The 20085-nt window shown below is 64.6% G+C and overlaps 3 protein-coding genes across 18 annotated transcripts in view; 2 read left to right on the top strand and 1 right to left on the bottom strand.

The window, feature by feature from the left end:
• CUX2 (cut like homeobox 2) overlaps positions 1–3036 on the top strand; it is a 58014-nt gene extending 54978 nt beyond the window's left edge. For 7 of the 9 annotated variants that reach the window (XM_066978830.1, XM_066978829.1, XM_066978831.1 and 4 more), the window contains one exon: positions 372–3036. In XM_066978830.1, coding sequence (XP_066834931.1) covers positions 372–1211 — 840 coding nt within the window. In that variant the 3' untranslated portion in view covers positions 1212–3036. The remainder of the gene's footprint in view (positions 1–371) is intronic. The other 2 variants (XM_066978837.1, XM_066978838.1) reach the window with 1 other exon arrangement.
• Positions 3037–4614: 1578 nt separating this feature from the next.
• On the bottom strand, positions 4615–9949 carry PHETA1 (PH domain containing endocytic trafficking adaptor 1). Of its 3 annotated transcripts, none has more exons than XM_048073971.2 (2): positions 7367–9949; positions 4615–6389 (listed from the first exon to the last, which is right to left on the bottom strand). In XM_048073971.2, the coding sequence occupies exon 2, from the start codon at positions 6376–6378 to the stop codon at positions 5599–5601; it is 780 nt and encodes a 259-aa protein (XP_047929928.2). In that variant the 5' UTR covers positions 6379–6389; positions 7367–9949; the 3' UTR covers positions 4615–5598. The 3 variants fall into 3 exon arrangements, with proteins under 3 accessions (XP_047929928.2, XP_013028713.3, XP_013028712.3); XM_013173259.3 differs by lacking the exon at positions 7367–9949 and adding an exon at positions 6806–7360; XM_013173258.3 differs by lacking the exon at positions 7367–9949 and adding an exon at positions 6561–6799.
• A 179-nt stretch (positions 9950–10128) lies between these two features.
• Positions 10129–20085, top strand: part of SH2B3 (SH2B adaptor protein 3) — a 28671-nt gene continuing 18714 nt past the window's right edge. For 2 of the 6 annotated variants that reach the window (XM_066979358.1, XM_066979357.1), the window contains exons 1-2: positions 10129–11454; positions 18721–19503. In XM_066979358.1, coding sequence (XP_066835459.1) covers positions 11224–11454; positions 18721–19503 — 1014 coding nt within the window. In that variant the 5' untranslated portion in view covers positions 10129–11223. Of the gene's footprint in view, positions 11455–12105; positions 12454–12735; positions 17606–18720; positions 19504–20085 lie in introns of those variants that run through there. The other 4 variants (XM_066979360.1, XM_066979362.1, XM_066979359.1 and 1 more) reach the window with 4 other exon arrangements.

The raw sequence follows: 20085 nt of genomic DNA, 5'->3' as shown, positions 1-20085 counted from the left end.
AAAAAATGATAAATATTTAAAAAAAAAAAAAAAAAGGTAGTGGAAAATGCGTGCAAAAGTATGTCAGTATGGAAGGCTGCAAGTTGGAAAGAGCCCAAAGTGTTGCAAAATAGTTTCCGCTTTCACGCGGCAGCACCGCGCTGTCACCAGAAGGGGTTGATGCGGGCAGGCGGGCGACGCCGTTTTGGCTTACGAGCCTTTTCACACATCGAGCAATTTGATTGACTCCCCCCCCAGAATGTTTTAAAGAATGACAAGTCAGGGTTTTTACGGGTGCAGCGATGTTGCGTTTTTCAAAGCAAAGTGTTCCTGGCTGGAGATGCTTTTTCCAACCGGATGGTTACTGATGCTTCGTGGTCATGTCCCCGCAGGTCGCGGATGCGCCGGGAGATGCTGGTGGAGGGTGCGCAGGACAACGACACGGACCCCGAGCAGGGCAGCGGGGCGGCCGGCCTGGGGCGCAGGGCCCTGCACAGCCCCGACTCGGACACCGAGGACCGAAAACCCCTTTTCGAGGGGAGCGAGCACCCCTGTGCCGGCGAGGTGAAGGTGAAGGAGGAGCAGGGGGAGGCAGGCGGCTGGGGCCACCGACGGGACTCGCGCAGCCCGGCCAGGGCAGCAGAAGGGACTGGGCCCCCGCAAGAGGAGCGAGGAGGAGCCCCCCGCGCCGCCGCCCCCAGCGCCGGCAGCCTCCCGCGACGGGGAGGCCGTGCCGGGGCCTCCGGGGGTCCCCCGCCACCGCCGCCGCACCCCGACCCCGGTGGCTCCCAGTCGTCGGCCAGTTCATCCCGCTGCAGCCTGGAGGTGTCCCCCAGCTCACCTTCGGCAGCCTCCTCGCCCGGCCTCGCCGGCTCGGCCTCACCGGGGCCGTCCTCCGCCGGGCCAGTCTCACCGGCGTTGCCTCCGGCCCCCGGCCCCCGGCTCAGCACCAGCGTCCAGCGGCGCCACGAGAAGATGGCCAACCTCAACAACATCATCCACCGCCTGGAGCGGGCCGCCAATCGCGAGGAGGCCCTCGAGTGGGAGTTCTGAGCTGCCCCGCTGCCTTGGATATATATATACACACACACACATATATATATTTTGATAAATTCAGCGCGCACCGAGAGGCAGACCCAGCGACGGAGGGGAGCGGCCGGTGGAAGGGGGACGCCCGCTACGAAGCCGCCCCCGCTTTTGTTTTAAATGTGAAAAACTGGGAACGATTTTAGAAAAGAAAAAAAAAATATTTATAGACCTCTTTTAGATATTTTAATAAAAGGATACTTTGGAATTTATTAACAGCTTAAGCTGCTTTGATATTAAAGATAGCTATAAAATCAAGATGATGTAGCAGTCGTGTCATTAAATGTACACTGAAGTCTTGTAGTTTGCCACTGGATGAGATTAAAAACAAACAAAAAAAAATAAAACACGGAAAAGACTTATTGAGCAAAGCCATCAAGAAGCACTATGAGACTGACCAAATTTAATAAACTTTTGCATAGCGGTTTTCCACATCTGTCTGTAAGACACTGCATCGCTTCGGCCCCATCCAGAGACTGTGTGATAGTCCATGAAGACTCTAAATTGAAAACCTTGACGCCATCGAGTATGTATTTAGTTCTGGTGGTATGTTTTTGAAACCTTTGTAACCCAGAATGTCACGTGCAGTTGTATATGTTGTAGAAATGTCTGCAATAGCCTTCTTGAACAAGATGTAGCATGGTACGAACGCGGGCCCTCGCGCTTCCTCGAGTCAGCAGCCGGTGCCAGCCCCGAGCGAGGACAGCACCTGCCAGCCACTCCAAGAAAAAGGCGGGGGGAATGCAAAAATGACACAAACAAAGCAAGCTGTCTCTAATTTCGGTGGAGAGAGATGGGAAAAGGTACCCGGGGGTGACGCCCAGGGCAGCTCTGGCTGGCTGGGACGGCGCCCGGGGTGCCTGCGCTCTGCCGTCCTCCTTTGGGGAAAGGAAATCAAAGAGGAGCCTCCGAGCCCCGCAGCTCCGGTGCTTGGGGACAAGCACTGAAAAAAGCCAGGACACCCCCTGCTCGGGGGCTCTCCCTGCACAACGTCCAGCTTTGGGGGCTGAAGCACTTTTTTGGTTCGGAGGCTTTAGGGCTGTGGGCAGGAGGCGCGTCCCCTTGCTGTGGCCGTTCCCCAAGCGATGGCTTTTACAGCACGGCTTGGCAAATTGGGACAAGCGCTGGGGTTTCGAGCTGTGCTCCTGCCCTGCGCTTTGCTCGGGGCTGACCCGGTCAAAGCACAACGGTGCCTTGGCTTCCCAGCACTGACCCCGTGCAAAGCTGTAGGAGCGGCACGGTGGCACCCGCCAGCCACGCGCCACCAGATCACTTCCCCGGGGCGTCTCCAGCCCTCTGTCCCCGCTAACGAAATGCCTTTAAGAGAGGAGGGTGGGTTGCGTTGGGTTGTTCTGTACTGTTTCCTGTCTGTTCAGTCTCTCGATGCATTTTGCAAGCGCCAAAAACCCGGCGTGCCACGCGCCGACCCGTCAGCCGGCACCCGCCGGAGGCACCGGCAAAGCCCCGCGCGCTGTCGGGTGGGAGAGCTCGGCGCCAGGCCCCGAGGCTATGCATTGAATAGTTTTCCACTGTAGACATTTTTATCAGAATAGAAGGTATTTTTATACTCTGGTGGTCGTCAGGGAGCGATTTTAAAAGCAGAACCCACTTGGCTCTCCAAAGGCAAGGCTCTGCAGGCACCGCAGCCCTGCCCGCACCAGCGCGAGCTTGCCCGAGGTGGCTCCTGCTGCTGCCACCGCGCTGCCGACGGTCGAGGCGTACCCATGGCCTACTGTTCTCCGTAGTGTGCTAGTGTTAGCTTTAGTGGAACGGGATTTGATGAAGCACTTAGGGATAGCCTTTCGAACACGGAAATCCTGTTGTACTAAACGCTAGTGGGACATACCGATCACATTTTGTTGGGCTCCTGTACTGTACTTCAAAAGTTTCTATGAGATCGACGAACTTTGTTAAAAATTTTGGAAGGAACAAGTTCTGTAAAGAGCCACTAAATACAGAAGTTGGATAAGACTCTTGGCGTCGCGGTGTGTTTGTTCGTGGGACTGAGACGTGCGGCGTTGGCTCCCTCCGGGTCACATCCCTGCTTCGGGTCTCGTGGCCATCAGCGCCTCCCAGCGCACTGGGAAAAAAGGGGGGTGTTAAATGGGGTTGGCCCAGCTCGGGGTGCAATCCTGCCCTGTGGCAGGACATCCCTGGCAGGGGTTTGCCCTGGCACAGCTCTGTTCCGGACCACGGCTGCTTTAGTTTCCATCAGGAGCCGCCTGACCCTACAGAGCTCAGCACCGCCTGGCAATTTTGTAGCTTCCGCCACGAGGCGGGGGTGTTTGCGTTTGATGAATTAATAAATCCATATGTTGCGTATCTGTTTAAGCTTGTTTGTCGGCTAACACGTCGGGAAGGATTTATTTTTAATGAATATCTGAATGTCTCGAGAAGCTCGGCCGGCTGCCATGGAAACTGCAGCCCTGCTCTGCGGCCGCCTGACGGGGCCACGGTCCCCGGCTGGATGCTGCGGGGGGGGGACATCGCCCTGGATGCCCTCGCAGCACCACTCTGAGCACCAAAACATGCAGCAGGATGATGATGCCCAGCCTGGAGCAGGGCTTGGTGAGCACTTGAGCCTGGCTGGCTTCCTGCCTCGGTTTCCCCAAGAGGACCCCTCCCCAGTGTTGCTGCAAGACCCGACGTGAGCAAGGAGCTGGAGATGTGCGTGCGGTTGGGACGGGGACACGGGGTTGTGTTGGCCCCTTGCATGGCAGCAGGTCCTGGTCCCTGCGTGACGCCGCCACCAGCACAGCGAGGGGACAGGCATGGTGTCGCTGGCTGAGTCATCTGGCTGGGGACATCCCCACCAAGGGGACACCCAAACCGGGTGGCGTCACACAGTGTTGGCCACAAGTCAGGGCTCGGAGGGGTTTTAGCACCAGCAATGCACTCTGAGGCAGACAGTGCCTAATGAAGCTAGGAACTAATGGAGATATTTGACTGGGAGGGCTCGGATTATTGGGAAAAAATAAATTCTGCGGCTTGTTTGCAGACAATCTGTCTTCCATCTGATGATGCTTCTGCTTCTGCCCAAGCTGGCAACACTGCAGTGATTTGTGTGCAAAGATAGCAGTGGGGACGGCTCGCTGGTTCATCCCCATCCTCGCCGGCACACCTGCCAAGCCACAGCCACGTGGATTTACGATCTCCTGGCCTCCACCATGCAAGTCCTGTTGCTCCAAAGGCAATCGCTGCTGCAGCTCGGCTGGGTGAGGCGATGTGCCTGCTTCCAACAGCTGCTGGGGGCATCCCATCCCATCCCATCCCATCCCATCCCATCCCATCCCATCCCATCCCATCCCATCCCATCCCATCCCATCCCCATCCCATCCCCATCCCATTCCATCCCATCCCATCCCATCCCCATCCCATCCCCATCCCCATCCCCGCCGGCAGGGACCTGGGGCAAGCCCCCCACATTGGCTATGTCCTGCTGGGGTGACAGCATCCCCGCCTGGCCCCGTGGAGATGGCAGGGACGGGACTGGGGTTAAACTCACCGGTTAATTCCCACCTGAGCCGAACGCACAAATGAGAATCAGAGTTAGGAGGGAAATCCTGAAACTGTTTATTGTAGGAAAAACACGAGCCAGTTCCGGGAAGGCAGAGGGAGACCGAGACAGAGCCACCCAGCCAAACACCAGGTGCTGCCAGTGCTTCTTCCCCCAGATCTGGGGGCAGACCCCGAGGGGAGGGATTCAGCAGAGGCAGCACAGGAGGAGCTGGTGCAGCGCCCGGCTGCGGCACCGTCCCTTGTGTCTGAAGCACAGGAAAGGGGTGTGCCCAGAAATTATCGCAAACACACCATCCACATAAACGTACACACCACACCGGGTAGCTGGATACTGGGGTGTCACCCTGCCCCTGTGCCCGTGGTGTCGGTGCTGGTACAAACCGCTGAGGAAACAACAGAGAAACGTCTGCAGGAGACCCTTGAACCTCCGGCGGTGGCCGCGCTCTGCTTTGGCACATGAATCACTCGACACCCTCCACCGCTGACACATACGTTCCTGTTCGGCGCCGCGATGCTTCCCCTTTATCAGCCAGCCCACGGACTATGCCCTGCCCTGAAATATCCGTCCCGAAGCCCTGAGGGACGTGGCCGGGAGCACGGCGAAGCTGAGCAACGTGCTGCGGAGGACCCCGGTTCCTGCGGGGCTGCCGGCAGCGCACGGGTCCCCCGGGTGGCACCGGCTGCGTGGTGGCCGCTGCGTGCTGTGCTGTCACTGGGGAAGGCCTGCGTGCGCCCACGTTTTCGTTCTTCAAACCACATCCTGCCGGAGCAGAGGGGTGCAAGGGAGCTCATCTGAGATCAGGGTTGGGAAGGCGGCACAGGCCCCCCCCCAGCAGCGAAACACCCATCCGAACCCTCCCCAAAATCCTCGCGGGTGCATGACTGCCCTGCAGGAGCATCAGGAGCTCACAGCAGGCCTTGTTCAGTGTGTGTTTCCAAATTGAAATCCGCAGGGGCTGCGCATCCCAGGTGGCACCGAGGGTCCGGGACGGGGCGCCAGGGCCCGACCACGTCTCAGGGCTGGTGGTCGCGCTGCCTCTTCAGCCATTCCTGCCGCAGCCGGGCCACCTCCCGGCCGTACCGCTCGTGGAGCCGGTAGAAAGAGGAGGAGCTCTCGGTTGTGGCAGCCCCGGTGCTGCCCGGCTCGCCGCCGGACGCCCGCCTGCGCGGTGGCAACGGAGGTGGCCGCGGGTTGGTGTCATCATCGCTGCCGTCACAGCTGGTGGCGTCGGGCAGCCGGTCGGTGCCAGGAGCGTTGTTCCACACCGCGCAGCCGTTCTCCTTCGGCGGCACGGCGGGCAGAGCTGGCAGCCGCTCCGGGGACTGCTCCGGCCCCGAGGGCTGCGGCTTCCAGGCAGCAGGAGCGTGCCGGCAGCACGGGCGGCCGGCAGCCGGTCCCCAGCGCATCTCCTCCAGCTGCTTCTCCAGCTCCCGCACCACCAGGCGCATGTAGTCGAAGCTGGCCCGCGACAGCGACTTCACCCACGACTCCATGGCGGCCTGGCTCTCGGCCGCCAGCACGTAGGTGCGGGATTTGGTGCCGCCGAAGCGGATGGCGAAGGCGAACTCCTCGGCCGAGTCGCAGAGCTCCACGGTGCAGCCCTCCAGCACGATGACGCCCACCGGCTCGCGGCTCTCGCGCTCCTCGAAGTAGAAGAGCATGTTGCCCTTCAGCACGAACCAGCGCCGGTGGTAGGCCGTGTGCCGCTCGCCCCGCTTGTAGAGGAAGCCAGCGTTGTCGGCGGGGGAGTCGCAGGTGGCGTAAAACGCCAGGCTCCGCTCGTTCAGCTTCATGGCTCCGCGCCCTGCGGGGAGGAGAGAGCCCGGGGTTGCACATTAATAATCCGCCGGCTTTTTGTTCCTGGTGGCCCTGGCACCCAGGAAATGGAGCCGGAGAAAAAACACCGTGGCCACGTTAACCCCGCTGCGGCCGGCAGGTGCTGGCTGGGGGGTCACCAGGGAGGGGTTCCCCCTACCTGAGCGTTTTCCCGTGGATGAGCCCCAGGCAGGGCTGGCCCCGGTGTCCCACGTCCCCCGGCGCAGGTGACCTTATCGCCGTGTTTGCCTTGTGCCGTGGCGCTCCTCCCCACCGCACGCAGGGAGGGTTTATGGCCCGCGCCACAGATCCGGCTCCCCGGGGACCGTGTCACCCAGGGCAAGGCCCCCCCTCCCCACGTCCCCTAAGCAGCGGTGGCCTCACCGTCCACTTCTTTCCACCCACCTGGACCACACGGGCACGGCTCCTGTCTCTAGCTCCGGGCTCTGGCTGCCACCAGCATCAGCAACACATGGGTGGTCGCGGGGGGCACGGGAGCGCTGGGTGTGGGGCTGGCCGCTGGCACGGGGCTGGCACCTCGCTGTCCCCCAAGGCTGGACACCCTCGGTGGCACCTCGCTGACCCTCAGGGCTCAGCACCCTCGGAGCAGCCCCCGTGGAGCACCCGGCGGACCCGGGCGAGGATCAGTGCTCGCTTCCACCCGGCCCCACCGTGGGGTTAAGGGAGCGTGGGTGGGTGCCCCTGCCCCGGCTGCTGGGGGTGTCCCTGGGGACCCCAAAGTCCCGGGCACCTTTGGAGGCGGGGGGGCCCTCCCCTGCTCGGCGGCACCGGGACCGCCCCGGTCGAGCCCCACCACGACTTCCCCAGCCCCGGGCGCTCCGGTTCCCGCTCCGGTTCCCGCTCCGATTCCCGCTCCGGTTCCCGCTCCGGTTCCCGCTCCGGTTCGGTGCCGCCCCCGCCTCCAGTCCCGTCCCGGCTCCGCCCGCTCCGGTCCCCCCCGGCCACCTTTTGTCCTCGGCTCCCCGGTCTCCGGCGCGGCTCGGGCCGGCCCCGCGGGCGGAGCGCTGCCTCCCGGCTCCTCCTCCTCCTCCTTCTTCTCCTCTTACTCCTCCTCCTCCTCCACCGCCCCTCGCCAAGGACCTGGCTGGGGACCCGGGTTGGCCCCAGCCCCCGGGGGGCCGCGGCGAGGGGCACAAATGCAGACCTGGGAGGCGCACACCCAGGGGTGGATGCGCGCATGGGTGCACGGCCGGATGGATGCATGCATGCAAGTTTGCATGGAGGATGCATGGATGGATGCATGCATGGGTGCACAGATGGATGGATGGATGGATGGATGGATGGATGGATGGATGGATGGATGGATGGATGGATGGATGGATGTGTGCATGCAAGTTTGCCTGGAGGATGTGTGGATGGATGCATGCACGGGTGCACGGATGAGTTAGTGCATGGATGGACGGAGGGATGTGTGCATGCATGGATGCATGCACGGATGTGTGGGTGGATGGATGCAGGGGCGCACAGATGCATGGATGGATACACAGGTGGAAAACCAGGAGCTCAGTGCCGACAGCAGCTGACAACGCTGAATTTTAGAGTCAGCTCCTTGGTGTCTGCGCCCAGGAGCGCCTGGCGGAGGGCGAGGGACGGCTGGGTGCTACAAGCTCAGCGGGGAGGGCTGGAGGAAAAGGCAGAGGGGAGAGGCCGGTCCTGCGTGGGTGGGAGAGCTGCTTGGTGCAGTGCCAAGCTGCAAGTCCTGGCTGCTCTCCTGCGCTCCGAGCCGTGTCCTTGGGAGAGGACAAAGCAGCCGGAGAGGGGGCTGTGTCCGTGTGGGGGGAAAGGAAGCGTTGGGGAAGAAGCTGAGCGGTCTGGCCAGCCGTCTGGGGGCAGGTGATGACCAGTGCGAGGAGCTGGAAAGCAGCAGGCGATGAGCCATGAGCTGGGCTGGTGCAGGCACTGGAGGCACCGGGCATTGTGCAACTGCGTGGGCAGGGGTTGCGACCCCCTCGCTGCTTCCTGATGGCAGAAGCCGCGCAGCACTCGAGCCACTGATGTGCTCGGCCAGGCGGCCAGCGCTTGCTCCATCCAGGCCAGGGGTGAGCGGGTCCAGCTGAGACATCCATGTCCCGGGACAGCTACAAACCTTTGCTGGGAGAAGCCTTCCGTGCTGAAAGCACCACCAGCCCAAGGGCTACCTTGGCAGCGCTCCCATCCTCACCGTGCCCAATAAATACCAGCTTCAAGGCTTTGCTCTCCCTATCTCTGTCCGTTTCCTGCAGTTCCTTCATTCCCCTGTATCAGCAATGTGTATGGTTCAGCAAAAATGGTGCTGGCACTTGTTTTGAAGGACACTGATTAAGAAATCCTGCCGTAGGCAACAACCGTTGCCTGCAGGTTGTGCTCCAGGCTTTGCAACCTCTGCTCGGGGCAGAGGTTTTCAGTTCACCAAGGGGTTCCTCCATCACCTGCAGACTTTCTCTTTCGGTCTGTAAAAAAGGATTTAAAACAGCACTAAAACGATCCGGGCTTTATCTTCCCTCCTGAGCGGAGTGGCTCTGTTCAAGGCCGCCGGTGTGAAGTCATGGCTCTCTGCAGCGCTTATCTCCCCGCCTCGCTTCGAGGTGCCCTTTCACACACCCAGATTAGGAGGGGGAAGGCCCGTGGGGAGAAGCAAGACCTTTTTTAAACCAGCCTGGGAAACTGAAAAAAAGCAGCCACGGTCCTTTGCCAGGACTCCAAAACCCCGAATGCTTCGTGCAGCCGCTTTAGCAGACATTGTTCCCCCGCTGGGTGCCCGGCCCCTTCCTGGGGAGCCCCTTGGCGGCTGCTTTGGAGAATCACCCAAATTGCTCCTGAATCTCCAGCAAAATTCCCCATGAGTTTTGCTTCCCGTTGGGTCTCCCCTGGGATGGCCACGTGTCTCTGCACGGCCTCCAGCACTTCCCCTTCCGAGCAGCCCCGTGATGTTTTCCCTGGTGTCCCCGCAGCGGCCTCCCAGCCGGGGGAGCGGAGCCCCTGCCTCGGTTTCCCCAGGCAGGGCAAGTGGGGTGACTAAACGCCCACCCTGACCTCGCCTGGCACTTGGGAAAACGGAGAAGAAGAGGGGCTGAGAGGAGAAGAGAGGCTGCTGAGCACCCTTTTTTGGGCACTGCCTTCAGGCTCCTCTTCCCGCTGCTCCCACGAGCGGTGACGGACGGGCGAGCTGGCACCGTGGCTCCACAGCATGCCCGAGGCAGCCTCCGATTCACGGGCAGCGCTGGCTCGGCGGGGCCAAACGAGGAACCGTGGGGTGCTGGGGTGCTCCCCCCGGGGCTGGGGGAGCCCCGGGGCAGAGCGGGGCCCCGGCGCCGTGCAGTGCCGCGGCCGCCCGGGAGGTGGCACCTGGAGCCCGGCCGTGCGGCGGGGCTGGGGAGGCGCTGGGGGCACGGCTCGAGGCGGCAGCACCGGCACCGGCATCAGCATCACCTCCTTCCCCAGCACCAGCACCGGCATCACCTGCATCCCCATCACCGCGTCATCACCATCACCATCACCGTCACCATCACCGCCACCACCCTCACCATCACCCTCACCACCACCGTCACCATCACCACCATCACCCTCACCATCACCCTCGCCACCATCACCGCTGCTCAGCCCCACCACCATCACCCTCACCACCATCACCCTCACCACCATCCTCACCACCCTTCCCACCTCCCGCCCCGCCCTCTGAAGGAGGAAGCAAAAACCAGCCTGAAGTTTTTGGGGGGCTCAGCCAGCGCACCCCGCAGCCCCCCCATTTCCAGCTGTCACACCCCCCCCCCCCCCAAAATTGCCTCCAGGCAGAGGGGGGACCTCATCTCAGCCCGGAGTGGCAGAGGTCACCATCACATCCCACCCTGGGAAGCAGAGGTGTGCCTTTCCAAAGCACATCCAGAAAACAAAGTGAGAGTGAGGGAGTTAAAGAGAAGTGGGGAGGATGGTTGGACGTTGGCAAAGGCTTCTGCAGGAGGGGAAAGCTGCAATAGTTAAAAGCTGAGCCCGGCGCACAGCAGAAGGGAAGCGGCGGCGTGTGCCTGCACAAGGGCATCTGCGCAGCTCGGCACAAACAAACAGAAAAAGCAGAAGTCAGTGGGAGTGAATTAGTAGTCGGGGACTGCAAAAAAATCCGTACAGGAAGCAAAACAAAAGAGAAATCGTGAGACGTAGGGGCTGAGAACACTGAGAGGGTGCTTTTGAAATAGCTGGAGATCACCGAGAAAACTGCAAAGCTCCGGGCTGGGACTGGAGAGGCAGGAGGAAGGAGGGCAGGAGCCGGGCTCCGCCGCCCGCTTGTCTGTGCTCAGAAACCCAGCCAGAAGGTGCAAGCATGCACGAAGCATCGGCAGGAGGAATTAAAAAGCAGCTTTTAAGGTAAGACCTCTGCACATCGGCCGCTCCCAGCCACTTGCACGTGGCATTTTTCTGGACCCCGCAGCAGGCGATGCCTTAGGGGACCGTGGGGTCGCAACCCTGCAGCAGAGCTCTGTCTCATCTGGGGGTCAGGGGGGGCTGGAGGGGGCTACGGGGCCAGCACAGGGCACAGCACCACATCCTGCTGTCCCACCCCGGCACAGGGTGGGTTTCCCATTGAGGCTTTTTGCCCAGACTGGGCATGAAAGGGGCGAGTGACTGTTTTTAAACACCTCGGGGGACGGACCCTCTGTGCTGGCACACCGACGCCTGCTCCCCAGCAGCCCCACATGCCTCGGCCCGCTCTGTAAGGGCGGCGGTGGTGCTGAGCTCCCGGCAGTCTCCGCCTTCCCGACACCCACATATTGATCGAGTGGCATCTCTAAATCCCCGGCTGCCACGTCCTTGGGTTTCCCCGGTTTGTCATGCTGGGCGAGCCCCTGGGCAGGGCTGCTCTGCGGCGGCTCTGGCGCGCCCTTCGTGGGGGTCCATGGGGCCGGGAGGGCCCATCCGGCCCCATGCTGCTGCCCCTCGCGTGCGGCACGGGAGGACGAGGCCCCGGAGGAGCCCTCAGGACAGGCGGTGACACGGGTGGGAGATGTCGGTGGGCCAGACGTGACGGTACAGAGCACAAGCCAGCCTTTTCCTGGAAAAAGGTGCAGTGAAAGTTTATCGTCCTCCCATTTCCCATGCCATGGGGCGGGCAGCCGCAGGTCCACCATGCTGTCCTTCCTCCCCTGGGGCAGGGTGGCACCAGGACGGCACCGGGACAGCCCTGGGGTGGCCACACCTGGCCCATGGGCACCCACCAAGTCCTCACTCCTGCTCAGGGCACGGCACCCCCTGGTCAGGACCGGAGGCACAGAGCCATTTGTCACCCGTGCCGGGGCACGGCGGCTGGCCCCGCTCCTTCCCTTTTTTCAGCGAGACCATTTCCCCGGCGAAAAGCGGAGGGAAATTATGAGAACCGCGCTTTTCGACGGCCGCTCGCACACCGCCGCCCCGCGGAGCCCCTCGTGTCCCGCCCGCGTAAACCGAGCCCCATTTCCCTGCACCACCCCGAGCCCCCAGACGCCCCCCCGGAGACCCCCCCCAAGAACTCGCTTAGCCCCCCCCCCACCCAAAAAAAACCCCGACCCGACCCGTGCCGGCGCTGTAAGCGAGCAGGGCTCAGCCTCCTGTTTGTCCCGGCCGCTCCGCGGGCGCGGAGGCGATAAGATAAAAGGCTCCGGAGCGGGGCGCACCCGCGGAACGACCGGTGCGGGGCGCCGGGGACCCGGCTCCGGCTCCGGCTCCGGCTCCGCTCGCGGCTCCCGCTCCGGCTCCGGCTCCGGCTCCGGCTCCCGCTCCGCCCCCGCGCAGCCTCCGCCCTCGGCCGCTCCGTTTACATAACGCCCGGGGCCGGGGTCCGCGCCCCGCGCCGCCGCGGCTCCGCACGGCGGAAATGCGGAGCCGCCTGCCCCGGTTTCCTGCCTGAACCTCCGAGCCGTGCCGAGCCGTGCGCCCCGTCCAGCCCAGCCCAGCCCAGTCCAGCCCAGTCCCGGCCCGGCCCGGCCCGGCCCGCCCCGTCGTCCCCGTTCCCCGGTGCGCCCCGGGCCCGGCGCTCCGTCGCGCTCCGCCATGGGCGAGCGGCCCCCGGACGCCTTCTCCTGCAGGTAACGGCGGGGGGCCGGGGCCGGGAAGCGGCAAAGCGAAAGTGGCGGCGGGGAAGGGAAAGGAGCGGGAGGGGGGGAGCCCCCGCCGTGCCCCGGGCGCGGAGCCTCTGCCCCCGGTTCGCCCCCCCCCCCCCCCCCCCCCCCGGGGACGCGATCGCCCCGCGCCCCCTTCCCCCGGCGCCCCCTTCCCCCTGCTCCCCGGCTTCTGGCACCCCCGGGACCCGCTTTCTCCTTCCCCCCCCATAACCTGGGGGCCCCCTCCTCCCAGCACGCCTTCGCCCCTGGGTCCCCACTTTTTGGGGTTCCCCGCGGCACTTTGGGGTCCCGGCACCCCCGTCCCGGGCCCCCCTGCTCCGTGGGTGCAGCACGCGCCCAACCACCCCCGCGCCTCCCCGGAGCCCTGCAGCACCCCTCGGTGGCCCCTTGGGGAGGGTGCAGGACCCTGGGGGCGATGCCCAGCCACCCTCAGGGGGTGCCACGCCACCCACGGGGGCCGTACCCCGCCTGCCCGCCCCGCTGCCCCCTTGTCCTCTGCCCCCTTGGCCGCCGCGGGTGCCGAGCGGAGGTGCCAGCTCCGAGCCTGCCAAGCTGCTCTGCCTTTCTGCTCCCCGTGGACTTTGTTGGCTCCCGGGCTCTGCCCGGGTTTGGCAGGCACGCGGGGGCCGTGAGCACGAGGCCAGTGCCCCGGCAGGCAGCATCCTGCCGGCCTCCCCGTGCCCTGCCGGCGTGCCGAGCGCCGCTCGCGCCAAGCGGGGTCACCCGCGGAGAGCCCCGACCCGCTGGCTCCCGCGCCGGGAGGAACGTGGTCGCCGCTTCCCCGGGCTGGGATTTACTGTCAAGGAAACCGGGGCGAGCTGTCGAGCTGCGATTTCGACATTTGTTGTTGCAAATTGCTTCAAGATGTGCTGGAACCGTGGGCTGGCGGCCCCCGGGGACTTTTCGGGTTGCCGCGTTTAGGTAGTGAAAGCGGCTGGAGGAAGAGGTGGCCGGTGCGGGGACCTCACGCCGCCCGCGTGCCCCGTGTGCCGTCGGGCTGTGCTGGCAGGCTGAGAGCCGGGGTTTAAAGGCCTGTGAAATTACTGGCAGCTTTCGCTTTGACTTGTTTGGGACTAGATCAGCGCCTCTGATTTCTTCTTTTAACTCGCTTGTGGTGCAAGGAGGGCTTTGTCTTCGTGCGTCCCCCCCCCTACCCCGAGTACTGCTTTTTATTTTTTTTTCCTCTTTTGCTTTTATATCTTTATTGTGTCTGAAAAGATCCCTTTTGGTTTCGCTGGAGCCCGCGGGGCGGTGGTTGTGCCCGCGCCGCGTATCGCCCCGGAGAGGGTTGTGAGGCTTTCGAGGGGCTTCGCTGCTGCTGCCCGGGGGCAAACCTCTCGCCTCCCCCCCCCCGGCTGCTCGAGGGAGCCCGTCGGGGCTCTTTGCTGAGGCACCGGGGCACGGCGAAGCCGTTTTGGACAAATCCCAGCAAGTGAGACGAAGCGAAAGTGCAAGAGCTGCGCGCCGGCAGGGTTTGTGGTGCTGCCAGCGCCGCTGCGGCTCGGCGAGGAGGAAGGGCCTGATCCAGCCCTGGGACCGCCGCGGCACGGAGGGGGAGAGCCTGCAGCTGTGTGTCCCACGCCTCTGTGGCTGCGATGCATTTAATATCGCGACACGAAGCCCATCAGGAGGGCAGCCCGCAGGGAGCAGCTGCAGCAGTGCGGTGCGTAGCGGGTGGGAGCCGCCGTGGAGCGCCAGGCAGCGCGGTGATGGGTGCACGGGTCCTGCCCGGTGCTCTCATGCAGGCCAAGCGAGCCTGGAGCTCGTGTTTGGCCCGAGCTGGGTGGCAGCTGGGACGTCTCCATCCCCTCCGTACCCGGGGGGTGATCGGGGAAGCCAAACCGTCGGATTTCCCCCGGCTTTAAAGTGCTTCGAAACGGGCTGCGCTCGCAGGTGCCTGCGGAGCTGCGCAGCCCGGGCAGGAGCACGGTGTGAGTGTCTCCTGCTGGAAAGTGGGGACAGGAGAGCGAAATCCGCCCCGCAAAGCTCCCTGCCACTTGTGGGTTTGTCGCTGCAGTTCAGCAGAAGGGCGGTAGGTCCCTGTGACCCCATGGGGTGGCACAGCGGCGGGTCCCACGCAGGGACAGCGTGGCACTGTTTGGGGATGTCATGTTGCACCGTCAGCCTCTGCCAGACCCCTGGGAATCCCCACCGCCAGCGGGGTCTGGCGTCCCCGTCCCTTCCCAAGCTGCATTTCCAACCCCAGGGGGGAATCGTCCTCCGGGGCTGTGCTTGCCGCCATCCCTGCGTGTCCCTGGCAGCAGCGTGGGCTGGGTGCTGGGACAGGCGGGGCACAGCCGCGGGTGCTGCCGCGCAGAGGGGTGCGAGTGCCAGGGCTGGAGCTCTTTTGGCTGCCGTCGAGCTGTCCCAGGAGTCCTCAGCTACGTTATGGTGACCCTGTGTGTGTGGGTGCCCATTTCTGGGGTGCGGTTGGGGCCCCGAAGCCCTCGTCTCCTCCCATGGAGTCTCTTGGGTCGTGCTGCTGGGGCTTTCCGTCCCACGCCGGGGTAAATGGGCAGTGTTTAACCACTGCTGAAACAGGTGGGAGGGAGCGGAGGCTTGGCTGAACTCGAGCTGAAAGGCAGCAATAAAACTGCATGGGGTGGATGTGAGCGCGGAGCCAGGGCCGCTTCCCATGGCTGCGCCCGGCCAAAGGACGCGGTGTGTTGTGACCCGGCTGGGAGGAGGTGACGTGGAGGTGCTCTCCTCCCTTGCCTCCTCCGTCCCCCCCTTCCCACACCAGGGGGCTGCATCCAGGGCCCGTCCCCACCTCTCCCCCTGCCCCAGACCTGCTCCGACCCGGGCTGCAAAGCGTCAGCGTTTCGGTGCCGTCCCCGAACAGCTGCGCCCAGCTGCGCTCTTCGCCCGGGGTCGCATCCAGCTGCCACCCAGTGACGGGACGCAGGATGGGACCGAGCCAGAGCCATGTCGGGGGGGGGATGCCCCGTGCCTCCTGGCCCTTGCAAGCCCAGCATCCTCGGGACCCGCACCCCCCGAGCCCCCCAGCCGGATGCAGTGGCACAGAAAAGTGCCGTTCATTGTAAGCCGGCCTTTTTACGGCCACCCCGCGAGCGGGTTTGCGGGGCCGTGCCAAGAAAGGCTGCTGCCTGGCTCAGAATAGCTCTTTTCATGGAGGACATCCTGGGAAGGAACAATGTCCCCGCTCGCGGCATTGTGGGAACCGGGTATTTCGGTGACTCGGGAAGCGGGGAGCTGCGGGGCCGGCCGGGGCGTTACCCAGCCCCTCCGGAAAATCGCCCCTAGGGCGAATTTGGAATAGGCTCCGAAAAGGAGGCTGCCCGGGCTAAAAATGCAGAGCTTTTCCTCTGGTCTGGGTACGGTTGTTTTGGGGCGAGCCACGCACTAATCAAATTTCCTATTGACGCTGCTGGCTCGTGTTCCCCTGGCTCGGACGCCGGCGGCGAGGGGCTGCTTTCATTTTCGGATTGCTGCGCTGCCCGGCGTGGGCTTCGCTCCGGGAAAAAAACACTTTTCCTGCAGACACCGAATTTGCCAAAATGCTGCCTGCTGCCCCGTGGCCTGGGGCTGGTTCGTGGTGGGGCCGGATCCTGCAGCTCTGCTGCTGGGATTGCCTGCTTTTGGTAAGGCCTGCCGGCCTCAAAACTGCCCCGTGGCGCAACGAAGCAACGTGCGCGCACCGATCCTTTTGCTACCGTAAAGGAATAAGCAGCCTTGTGCCGGATCCGGCCCTCCCGCAGCCTCGGGGGCCGGGACCCACCGCGACACTCGCCGGGTTGGGCAAGGGGGTTGGTGGTGGAAGCGTTTTAATTAAATCTCCCGGGAGCGCCAGCGGCGGCGCAGCTGCAGGGCCGGATCCTGGCGCAGGCTCGGGCTTGTCGCCGCAGCCTGCATCAAAGCGCGCCCGCGGCCGGTCTGCCCCGTCCCGTCCTGTCACGCCTCGCCCCGTCCCATCCCGCTGTTCCTCGAGAGACGGTGCTGGGCGCTCCTGTCCCTTGCGCCCCAAAGCTGCCCAAACAGCGCCGAGCCCTTCCAGCGGCTCCAGGTGGGAGCCTTTGGACACCGCACGCCGGTGCGGTGCCCGGGGAGGGCAGGATTCCCCATCCAGCGCAAAGGAAAGCAGGTAGCCGTCGCAGCTCTGGCTCGGTGGTGACTTGCAGGGCACGAGTGTAAAAATGCCACGACGCCAAAAAAAAAACCAAAACACCCTTGGAGCTGGGTCGAAGCAGAGCGTCCATCCTCGTCCGTCCCCGCCGGGTGGGGATGAAGGTGGTGTCGCGAGCAGGAGGAAGCACCGGGGCCGCTTTTCCCATCGTGGTCCCGTCTGGAAAACTCCCGTCGCTGCTGGAAACGGCCTCGGGCTGCTTCCCACCACGTGGCGCGGGCGAAGCCCGGCGTTCCCGGAGCAAACCTCTCCCGAAGCCGGAGCGTGAAAACTCTGGAGACGTTTCCGCCTTCCCGGCAGCATCCCGGCTGCCCGCGGGCGCTGTCCCCAGGGGCTCCCCGCTTCCCTTGGTGCCTGGGCGCCGCGGCCGGCCGAGTGGTGCCGGCGATCCCCGGGTGCCGGAGGAAGCAGGAGCGCAGGCGGAGGGTGCTGAGTCACGGGCAGGCTGGCGGTGCTGATAGACGGCCCCACGCGGGGGCCCCGCCGGGGGGCTCGCCTCGGCTCGGCCGCGGGCAGGCGCACGCCCGGCAGCGCTGCCGGCCCCGCGTGGCTCTTCTGAGAAGCCAGGGCTGGCCGGGGGCTGATAACATCTCCCCTCGCCTAGAAACTTCTGAGGACGTACTAGGAAGCCCGGCGGGTCGGCAGAGATAGAGGCTCGCGTTCCCAGCGCAGCGCGGCGTTATCGCCTCCCCGTCTGCAAACCAGATCCGCCGCGCTGCTGCTGTCCAAATCTCCCCGCTCGCTTCCTCCCAGCCCCTTGCGTTTCTATTTTATTTTATTACTTTTCCTCCCCCCCCCGCCCCGAGAAATGCAATCACTTTTCCTCCCCTTCTAGCAGCTCGGGCGCTGCTGTGTGGCAGGGAGGCCGCCGAGCCCGTCCTGCCCCGTCCCGGCAGGATGCGGGCGGGCTGGAGGATGTTTCCTGCCTGAGCAGAATGCACGGCCCCGATAAATGCTGCGTGCCAGCTCAAGGTATGGGGGTAAACAGCGCCACGGAGCCCGGCCGGCTGCGGGGAGCTCCACCGAAGGGCTCGCCGGGGTGGCTTCATGACTCTTGGTGGCCTGAGATGGTCCCCGAGGCTGTCAGAGCGGTACCACCAGGTCGACGGGCACAACATGGTCCTGCCGGAGCCCTGCAGTCGCCCCAAGCAGTGCCACGGCCACGGGGCAGGGCCTTGGGGTGCCTACAGCATCTGGATGTGGCCGTGGAAGGAAAACCCAAATATCCCAAGCCACGTGGAGGGGGATGTGCGCGTTCTGGGGGTCCCTGGCGAGCCCAGGGAGCTGCGCGGTGTTTCCAGCTGGGGTCCCAGCTGACTCCTGAAGCACGTTTCCACTTGCTGAAGGGGTTTAAGCATGGGGCAAGGTCCTGGGTGAAGAGCAGCCGTGGCGCTCTGTGCGGGACCATGGGACGTGGCAGGGACATTGGGGGGGCACAGCCCACCCCGGCACCTGCAGGCAAACAGACAGACGGACAGACGGACCCCTTCGCCCCATCCAAGCGTCCCCCCGGGGAGGCATTCGCTCACCCCCTGCCGTGCCAGCGGCGTGGCCGCGTCTCCAGGTGAACGCCAGACGAGGCAGCTCCCTCCCTGGATTTCAGCAGCCATTTATTTCGTTTCCTCCCCCCTCCTACTCCCCCCGCCTCCCCCCCCCCAGGCATTTTTATCAGCTCAGCTGAAATAGGTCCCTGGAGGGAAACCCATCAGCGCTGTTAAGCCTTGGCAGAACGAGAGCGGATACGGCCGGGCCGCGCGTCCCGTGGGGAGCTGCGGGCGGCTGCGTGGGCAGGAAGCCGCGCAGACGCCTCGTGCCGGCCGGGTGGGGAAACTGAGGCACGGCCACGCTCGGCGTGCTCGGGGATGCCAGGGCACGTGGAGCTGAGTTTGGCACCAGCAGGCTGGGAGCTGTCGCGGTGTCTCGCTCGGGCAGCCGCGCCGGTCACCGGGGCCGGGCTGCACGCGGCAAGCCTGGGGAGGGGGGGAAAAATGGGGAGCGGTGCCCAGGGAGGTGGCTACGGGGAGGCGTTGGGGTTGGATCCGTCTGGGGCCGCTGCCCTGACGGCACTGCTGTGCTCTGTCTTGCAGCGCGGCCGCCTCGCTGGAGCCACGGCAATGAATGGGCACGCTCTGCCGGCCGGCACGCCAGCGCATCCCCGGGGCTGGCATGAGTTCTGCGAGCTGCACGCCATCAGCACCGCCAAGGAGCTGGCGCGCCACTACCTGCGCTTCGCCACCGAGCACCCGCACCATGACCTGCTGGCCGCCGAGAACTTCTCGGTGCACTTCACCGACCTCTTCCAGCAGTACTTCTGCAACGAGGTGAAGGAGGGCTTCGCCATGAGCCAGCTCCGCATCCTGCCCGCCGGCCCGGCGCGGGATTACCGGGAGACGCAGCGGCGGCACACGGACGCCTCCTTGGGCACGGTGGCCACCAAAGCCGAGGCGGAGCTGGCCGCTCGCCCCGAGCAGCCCGGCCGAGCCCCCGAGGCGGCCCCCACGGGGCTGCGCAAGTCGTGGAGCTCGGAGGAGCTGGCGGGGCCGGCGCGGAGACCCTTCTCGCTCAGCCAGCTGCGCCGGAGCTGGCGCAGCCTCTTCCGACGCCGGTCCTCGGATGCCCTCCCGGCGGAGGCCGACGGGGAGGCGGCGGAGGCTGCTCTCAAGCCGGGACTGAGCAAGCGCATCCTGCCCTGGGGGCTGTCGCGGGAGCAGCCCTCCGAGGTGCGCAAGGAGGGGTTGCTCAAGTACGGGCTGCTGGACGAGAGCTCGCTGGACAGCGGGACGCGCTGGCAGCGCTGCCGCCTGGTGCTGCGCAGAGCGGGGACGCCCGACAGCGAGGAGTACGTCCTGGAGCTCTTCGACCCACCCAAGGTAAGGCTCCGTCGCCTCGTCCCCACTCAGGTTTTGGCTGCACGATGCTGCCCAGGGCTCCCCTCAGGGTGTTCGGAGGGCAGAAGATCCCCACAGCCCCACGGCAAGGGCAACGCGAGCACAAATTACTGCCATCGGTCGCAATGCCTTTTGGATTTTTCTCCTCCGGGGCCCCAAACCCCGCTTTTCCAGCTGGAAGCAGAGCTGGGGAACGGCGCTGGTGTCCTCGCCTGCAAACACCGCTCGTCCCCATCCCCATGGACCCGTTCCCACAAGGTGGATGTCACCGGTGCTGGAACCGGGTCTGGCGAACCCCAAATTCATGCGGTGCCTGACCCCGCGGCGCTGCGGCTTCAGCACCCGGAGCCTCTGGGGAAAACTGGGAAAGGAAAAGAAAGGGAGCACGAAATGGGCTCTGAGCCCTCCTCGGTTCCTGTGGGATCCGTAGGGAGCTCGGGTTTATTTTTGGAAGCGCTTCCGCAGCCAGAACCTCGGATCCTGGGGGAGCTGCGGGGTGCTGAGAGCAGCGGGAGCGCCGGCGGTGCCGGATCTGCGTGACAGCCGCGCGGCGGCCGGGGGGAC

This window comes from Anser cygnoides, chromosome 17 (assembly GCF_040182565.1).
Source record: "Anser cygnoides isolate HZ-2024a breed goose chromosome 17, Taihu_goose_T2T_genome, whole genome shotgun sequence".
NCBI lineage: Eukaryota > Metazoa > Chordata > Aves > Anseriformes > Anatidae > Anser > Anser cygnoides.
This window is presented reverse-complemented; position numbering and strand designations above follow the sequence as displayed.

Excerpts from the sequence above, each read along its gene's own strand:
- PHETA1 (XM_048073971.2), bottom strand. The coding sequence starts at position 6,378 with ATGAAGCTGAACGAGCGGAGCCTGGCGTTTTACGCCACCTGCGACTCC.